The 8,632-nt window shown below is 42.7% G+C and overlaps 1 protein-coding gene across 1 annotated transcript; it reads right to left on the minus strand.

Annotated features, from left to right (window-relative positions):
• Positions 1-5,723: 5,723 nt before the first annotated feature.
• On the minus strand, positions 5,724-8,189 carry LOC119285141 (zinc finger CCCH domain-containing protein 15-like). The gene is made up of 2 exons (XM_037564365.1): positions 7,250-8,189; positions 5,724-6,110 (listed from the first exon to the last, which is right to left on the minus strand). The coding sequence occupies exons 1-2, from the start codon at positions 8,111-8,113 to the stop codon at positions 5,994-5,996; spliced, it is 981 nt and encodes a 326-aa protein (XP_037420262.1). The 5' UTR covers positions 8,114-8,189; the 3' UTR covers positions 5,724-5,993.
• Positions 8,190-8,632: the final 443 nt, after the last annotated feature.

Raw genomic sequence — 8,632 nt, forward strand, 5'->3', positions numbered from 1 at the left:
ATAGACTTGTTTTTCCCCGAAAAGCACGATTGTGCTTCTTGCAGAACCAAAACTCTGTTTTCAAGAGAGCAAATCTTGCTTCTCGTGAAAGTTAAATATGTGCATCCATTAGAAAAATGAAACAACTCTATGATACTTGTGGTTCGCAAAAAAAAATCCACAAAACCTTTTGAAAAGCAGACGAATACCCAAAAACTAAAATAACCCCCAAAAAACCTAAATCTTAGAAATACGTGCAGAATGATAAAAACTAATGTGAAAATAAAAAAGTGTAGAAAAAAAGTGTGTACAACATAAAAAATGCGTAATGTAGAAAAAAAATGTTTTCGCCAATAAAAAAATGTAAATCACATTTGATAGAAATATTCCTGTTTCAAAAAAATATTTGTGAATTTAATAAACATTATAGATGTGTGAAAAAATATTCTCATAAGTTAATTTTTTTATTTTCAGTAAAAAATGCAGCGTGACATTTTAAAAATATTTCTATAACATAAAAATATTCATGTAGTTTAAGAAAATGTTTATTGCCATTTGAAATGTACCATGTACATTTGAAAAAAAATCTCCACATATTCAAGAAAGTGCTCAAAACATGTATTTAAAAATATGAATCTTGTATTTAAAAATGTCCAAATTGTATTAAAAAACTACATTTCAAGTGTGCGCTACAAAATATAAATGGTGTACTCACTAAAAGAGGACATGTGTTTAGAAAGGAAAAATGAACCAAAAGTATAACGAAGAAAGAAAGAACCAAAGAAAACCATGAAAAACAAGTTAAAACAAAGTATAACGAAGGAAAAAAACTGAAGAAAACGGTGAAAACTCAAAGGAAAGAACAAAAGAAAAAAAAAAGAGCGAGCGAGCGAAGCAGAGCGGCAGCGAGAAATTGTACTAATGGGCCAGACCGATTTGCTCGCCCGTAGGCAATTCCGAACAGAATATAGCGACAGTTAAGGCACCAACTGTCACCCCGCCGCACATGGGTTCCCATTGGCCTGCCCAATAAAACTCGTACGGTCGGGCTGGCTGGCAGCTCGCTTTATGTGGCCTGCTTTAAATTTATGGTAAAATAAAAAAATGCAAGTTTGGAAAAATTACAAATTTTAAGAAAATATTAAAAAAAATGTAAGAACTCAAGATTTTGAAAAATGTATATAGTTTTGAAAAACCAAGCATTTGAAAAAATGTTGAAATTCTTTATAATATATATTTTGTAAAATAAACAATAGAAAGTGCAAAAAACTGGACAAAATGAGTAAAAACTAGCCAAGAAAAACATAGTGGAATTGGCTGGAAAAAACAGGGAAACCTTCTAGATGGTTCCCAAAGCTAGAATAACCCCTTTAGCCTTTATGGGTCGGTCGGTTTTATATTTTGGTGTGTGCCTTAAGCGCCAAGTAAGGCTTTTCGTTCGAAATTGCCTATTCTTTGCTTGTAGCAATTCAAAAAAGGTGTAGCTATAATGTGCACTTGTACAGTATTGGGCCTGACCCACATTTTTTATCGCTCTTTCGCGATCAATCCCTGGCAATATAAATGCTCTTGAGTATGCATACCGGAGCATTGCCCAATTTTGTGACGGCACCTGCAGAAGAGTGCAAATTGGTCTTTGACCATTGTGGACTGGTAGAAGCTTTGTATGAGTGCCTTGGCGGCAGTAGACCTCCATGTAGGATGTTTCCTACACATCTTGACCTGGATTTCGTTGAGGAGGTTGGCTCCATCTTCGTGAGGCATTTCAGGAGAGTCGACGATGGTGTCAAATGGGGGTTCTGTTGGGAAACGCAGTATTTCAAAAAATTTACCTACGATCACGCAAGATCTATCTAGGAGATGCATAGCAACTAGAGGGAAGAGTGTGTCTACGTACCCTCGTAGACCGAAAGCGGAAGCGTTTAGTAATGCGGCTGATGTAGTCGAATATCTTCGCGATCCAACCGATTCAAGCACCGAGCGTACGGCACCTCCGCGTTCAGCACTAGTTCAGCTCGATGGCGTCCCTCAATCTCTTGATTCAGTTGAGGACGAGGGAGAGTTCCGTTGGCACGACGGTGTGGCGACGGTGATGATGAAGTTACCGGCGCAGGGCTTCGCCTAAGCACTACGACGATATGACCGATGTGTGTAACTGTGGAGGGGGGCACCACACACGGCTAAGAGAAGACTTGGTGTGTCTTTGGGGTGCCCCTGCCCACGTACATAAAGGAGGGAGGGAGAGAGGCCGGCCCTCCTAGGGGCGCGCCAAGTATAGGGAGTCCTACTGGGACTCCCAAGTTCTACTAGGATTCCCTTTCCTTTTCGGAGTAAGAAAGAAGGAAAGGAGGGAGAGGGAGAAGGAAAGGACGAGCAGCGCCCCACCCCTTGTCCAATTCGGTTTGGGCAGGGGGAGGCGCGTGCCACCTCGTGGCCCTTCTTCCCTCTCTCCACTAAAGCCAAATAAGGCCCATTAACTTCCCCCATGAATTCCCATAACCCTCCGGTACTCCGAAAAATACCCGAATCACTGGGAACCATTCCGATGTCCGAATATAGCCTTCCAGTATATCGATCTTTACCTCTTGACCATTTCGAGACTCCTCGTTATGTCCGTGATCTCATCCGGGACTCCGAACAATCTTCGGTCATCAAATCACATAACTCATAATACAAATCGTCATCGAACGTCAAGCGTGCGGACCCTACGAGTTCGAGAACTATGTAGATATGACCGAGACATATCTCCGGTCAATAACCAATAGCGGAACCTGGATGCTCATATTGGCTCCTACATATTTTACGAAGATCTTTATCGGTCAAACCGCACAACAACATACGTTGTTCCCTTTGTCATCGATATGTTACTTGCCCGAGATTCGATCGTCGGTATCATCATACCTAGTTCAATCTCGTTACCGGCAAGTCTCTTTACTCGTTCCGTAATACATCATCCCACAACTAACTCATTAGTCACATTGCTTGCAAGGCTTATAGTGATGTGCATTACCGAGAGGGCCCAGAGATACCTCTTCGATACTCGGAGTGACAAATCCTAATCTCGATCTATGCCAACTCAACAAACACCATCGGAGACACCTGTAGAGCATCTTTATAATCACCCAGTTACGTTGTGACGTTTGATAGCACATAAGGTGTTCCTCTGGTATTCGGGAGTTGTATAATCACATAGTCAGAGGAACATGTATAAGTCATGAAGAAAGCAATAGCAATAAAACTAAACGGTCATAATGCTAAGCTAATGGGTGGGTCTTGTCCATCACATCATTCTCTAATGATGTGATCCCGTTCATTGAATGATAACACATGTCTTTGATCAGGAAACTTAACCATATTTGATTAATGAGCTAGTCTAGTAGAGGCATACTAGGGACTCTCTCTTTGTCTATGTATTCACATATGTACTAAGTTTCCGGTTAATATAATTCTAGCATGAATAATAAATATTTATCATGACATAAGGAAATATAAATAACAACTTTACGGAAAAACTAACGCCCACACGTGTGGGCGTTTGCACATCACCCACATGTCTTCATCACCACTCATTTTTCCATGTATGAAGAGATATCAGCAGAATTTTTTTTGGTTTTCGGCTTAAAAATGTTTTATCTCTTAATTAAAAAATGGAATTAAAAATCTGTTTTCACCATTAAATCCGTCTCGACGATATCTTCAAAACTAGACCCCATGTTGATATGTTTCGACGATTTTTTTTGCCCAAAAGTTGCCATGATGTTTACACTGCAGTTGCCATGTGCCAATTTTAGTTTTTTGATGATGGCAATTTCAGTACTTTGACCATGAAAAAAAATTGTATGAACCATGGCAATTTTAAGTGCATGTATCATGGCAATTTTAGTTTATGATGCATGATAAGTCTAGTTTCTTAATTCCCCGTTTTATAATATGTCAAAATTTACTTTTAAATGTAGAAGAAAATAGCTGACACATATCATGGCAACTTCAGTGTAAACATCATGGCAATTCATGTGCAATAGACACGGCAACTTTTAACCAAAAAAAATTCGTCGAAATATATTGATATGAGATCTAGTTTCGAAGATCTCGTCGCGAGGGATTTAATGGTGAAAACGGATCTTCAATCGGATTTTTTATTTAAGAGATAAAACATTTTAAAAACAGAAAATCCAAAAAAATTCTCACATGCATGCATGCGGTGACATGGCGTAGTACGTGTGTTATAGAGCGTGTGGGCGGGTTTGGCTCCCACCACACGTGTGGGCGTTAGCGTTGTCCCAACTTTATTATTGCCTCTAGGACATGTTTCCTTCAGGTTCTTCGGCTTGGCATTAATGACCACCATGATCAGTCACTTATTGCGATATGGATGACTTCAACCTTGGAGTCTTCGAGGAGTTTCTTGGGTTCGGACGTTGGATGACTAACACGGCTCTGGGCCTCTGTCGATCTCTTAGCGAGGTCACTGTAGTACAACTTTTTGGTGGTTCAGGGCGGTTTGAGGTTGAGAGCCCAATTTAGCTCCCCTTAGAGCAAAGTCTGCATAAATGCATGGATGACTATCGACTTGGGAGTTTTGGCTATGTGACTTCGAATTGTGGAAAAGCTCTTAAAAAAGTTGGAGGGATTCCCTTGCTTTTTGCTGCAAGGTGATGGGTTTCATCGACATCAAGGGTTACACATAGTTCCCCAGGATGTTGACGATGAAGATTCCTTAAAGGCGCTCATAGGACTCAAAATGAGCCTCTCCTCAAGTTGAAAGACCATTTTTGTGCCATTCCAATGAGCTAGGGGAAAAGGTTGCACATTTCCATTGTACCACACATGAAAACGCAGATGGCGGTGGAGTGCACCTTCAGAAAGCAGTGTAGGATAGGTGCGAGGTGGTGACACGCAACGACCAATCCTAAAAGACCACTCTTTCATCTAAGGATGCCTAATCGCCGCACCGATCATTCACACGTGGGCCAGGGGTGGGGGGATACTGCATGATGGGTAGTTTATATGGGACGATGCCTCCTAAAGAGAACAGAGGAGTGCGAAGATAGGCTCAATCGTTGATTCTGCTCGTGAGCGTAATGGTATAAGTCTGCCGACTGTGAGACCGACTGGTCGAACATAGACGAGAGTCGACCATAGTGACCTGGGAGTCACGTGTGGAAGGGCTCTCGCTCAACACATCAAAGATGCGTCAGGGATAACAGGCTGATGACTCCCAGGAGTTATTGTCTAATGCAATGCGCGATATATGTCATGTAGCAAGGTGCCCGAAATCTATTGTATTAGGAATTTTGGATTGCGATTTCCTTGGGTGACATAGGGCTGCTCGAGCTTGGTCGGGGAAGCAGTCGCCCATATCCCAACACTGGGATTGCAAGATTTGCCATTTGACTCTTTACGAACGACGTTGGCCACCTAGAGAGTTGTCACTTTCAGGTCTTTCTTTAGATGACCAGGTCTTGTTGTCGTCTTTATTACTCCCTCCGTCTCGAATTACTTATCACAATGGATAAAAATGGATGTATCTGAAACTAAAATACATTTAGATACATCCATCTTCGTGACAACAGATAAAAATGGATGTATCTAAAGCTAAAAATACATTCATTTTTGTGTCAAATACCATTTCTGCAACGAGTAATGCCGAAGTATGTGCCACGCTGTCGACCTGGGACGGTGCAGTCAAAGGCAGACAGATGGCGCCGCCAAGTGCAAGTGTAGTGCAAATGAAGGTCCGTCAAGACAAATAATACCTCGGCAAAGATCCATTTTTTTAAGTAGCCGTAAATGTGCATGACACTTCACATCCATTCAGAACCAGTTCGACATGATGACACAAGCTTCTGCAATGCCACAAGAAGCTGAGATTTTGGTGGCTAATGGTAAGTAGGAGCTAGTACAGAGCTAAAGAAACAAAACTGATTCCTGGATATTTCCCCCTCATTTTCAAACAATACAATTACAGAAGAGAAGTAATCCTGCATGATACAAGCTACATTGCGCAACAGTCATCAAAGGTCCTGCTGCTTCTTGTCCTGGGCAATCTTCTTCCGGATCTCCTGTGCCGCATTGAAGATGCCAAGCGTCGGTTTATTGCAGACGAAGCACTTCTTGTTCTTCGAGTGATGCTGAAATCAACGGATGCAGATTGTCAGAACTATATTTGCAATATGAGCAACAATCATTCTGAGAACTACGAAACCTCGAGAGTTATTTTCTTTGTACAATTACTCGGTAACTCCTGAGTAACTAGATGAAATTTCCTAAGGGGAACACCTAATGTTTTTGTTAGTCTGTTACAATGAGGTTAAATAAACCCTAGAGTCTTGTACACAAAAGACTACAATTGACCCATGCACTGGTGACACGCAGCATCCAATTGTATGTAACAGGTTGTCTGCAGAATTTACGTTTCCAGACTCCTTGCTCACATTCTCTATAGAGTATAGATCTGGACAAACTATGCAAGCCCTGTGAATGCACTTCCTAGAACGTCAAGAGGCTAACGAATAAGTCAACTATGCAAGCTCTGTGAATGCACTTGCTCCTCCATATCAAAGTAAAAAACTTATCTATTGTCAAGTATATTTTCCACATTCCCTTTGAACCCCATTGGCATCTCTCTGTATATGTAAACTATAATTTGCACGCAGGACAGGCTGCAAGATGGTCCTATGCAATCAAATAAAGATCTCTAACTCCAACAGAAAAGGTGCACCAAGTGAATAATATTTCAATTATTAAGCGGTCATGCATGGTACTCTTTGTACTAACATTTCAATTAAAAAAACATTCATATCACACAGCTAAATATAGATGGGAAGGAGAATTTCTAAGAACTCACAAATCAACTATAAACTTGGATTTGACATTCCAGATATAATGCAGTGCTGCATGCTATAATGGGCCATATGGCTGAAGCTTGAACCAACAAAACATTCAGCTAGTCCAAAAAAACACATTCAGCCAGTATGGATATGGAAATTTGTTTCCACCACACTGCCATATATCCATAATCATAGGTGCTTTACGTAATAGGGTAAATTCATATATATTTGGATTGAATACTCAATATCTTCAGAATTAGAAGTCTTGCGCAAGTGCTAATGTTTCAATAGTTCATGGCTCGAACTCAAACAATCATGGTTCCATGTTACATCTCTCTATATATATGACAAACTGTTAGCCTAGCTAAGCAAATGAACTAGATTTGCATTGATGAGTAGGCATAATTATCAGCACAAAATCAGAACAAATTGCGGGGTACCTTTAATGCGCAATGCTCGCAGAAATAATGCTTGCACTTTGTGACCACCGGGTCAACAAAGGGCTCCCTGCATATGAAGCAGGCAAAGGGCAGTGCCTCATCGTCGTCGCTGTCCTCCTCCTCTGCCTCGGCATCACTACCATCCAACTCACGCATCGCTATGCGGCGTTTGCGGGCTTTCTCGGCCTCATCCCACTCCCTCTCGAGCTGCCACCCAGACTTGTAGTCACCTCTGTCGTGCATGAACTTGCAGGAATCGCCGTAGCCACAATAGCCGGTCTCCTTATAATCCTTGCAGATGTCTGGTTGGTAGTCAAACCGCGTCGAGAGGCGTATGTGCGCTGACGCCCGCAGGGGGCCGTGCGCGCCGCCAGCCTTCTCTCCGGAGACCGTGTGCTCCCGCCGGAAGCCGGCCTTGTGATCTGTGTAGCCGTGGATCCCCTTGTAGAGCTCCCCGGAGGAGGAGGACGCAGAGGGGTTCTTCTTGAGGGACTCCTCAGCCTGCTTGAGCTGCCGCTCGCGGATGGCGCGCGCATCGCGGTCGTACGCCGTCTCCGTCTCGAGCGTCGCAGTGGCGCGGTTGTCGGTGGAGGACTGAATCGTCCGGGACGACTCGAACTGGAAACGGCGGGGCTCGTGTGAGTTGTCGGCGGAGGAGAAGAAGAGCTTGCTGGTAGTAGAGGGCGGCTTCTTAGATCGCGCCGCCGCGATGGCCCCGGAATCGTCGCCGCCGCTACCTTCTTCGTCGTCAGAGCCGACGGAGGCGGCGGGACGCTTCCGGATATTCTTCGGTGGCTTCCGAACAAAGTTGCACACCGGCGCCGAGCCGCCGGCCCCGGGCTCTCCGCCGCCGCCGTCGGACATGGGGTAGGGTTTGGGGGAGGACGAGCTATGGATCGAATCGAAGAGACGGGCCCGTCTTGGTCCGGTACGTCCCTGGGCGGTTGACCCGTCGTTCCAAAGGTTTGCTTTTTTTTTTGAGACAAGTCCAAAGGTTTGCTTGACAGGCGTCATTTCTTCCCTTATCGGGCCGGCCCAGTTCGCTTCCCTTTCTCTGGTTCTGCCGGTATTTGGTCCGGAACCTTTTTTTTCCTTTTTTATGTTTTCTGTACTGTTTTTTTTCGTTTTTCTGTTCTTTTCAATTTTTTATTTCGTTTTTCTTTTTCGTTTTTTATTTCCTTTTTTCCCTATTTTCTTCTTCTTCTTCACGTTTGGACTATTTCTACAATTTTTCTATTTTGAATTCGTTAACAACTTTTTTTCATCGAATTCAAAAAATGTTCAACCATGCAAAAAAATGTTCAACAATCCAAAAAAGTTCATCCAATTCAATTTTTTGTTCATCAGATTTAGAAAATGTTCACAAAAATTCAAGAGTTGTTC

This window comes from Triticum dicoccoides, chromosome 4A (genome assembly GCF_002162155.2).
Source record: "Triticum dicoccoides isolate Atlit2015 ecotype Zavitan chromosome 4A, WEW_v2.0, whole genome shotgun sequence".
Taxonomy (NCBI): Eukaryota; Viridiplantae; Streptophyta; class Magnoliopsida; order Poales; family Poaceae; genus Triticum; species Triticum dicoccoides.

Coding starts and splice junctions, on each gene's coding strand:
- LOC119285141 (XM_037564365.1), bottom strand. CDS start 8,113: ATGTCCGACGGCGGCGGCGGAGAGCCCGGGGCCGGCGGCTCGGCGCCG. Junction 6,111..7,249: donor GCGAGCATTGCGCATTAAAG/GTACCCCGCAAT, acceptor CGTTGATTTCAG/CATCACTCGAAGAACAAGAA.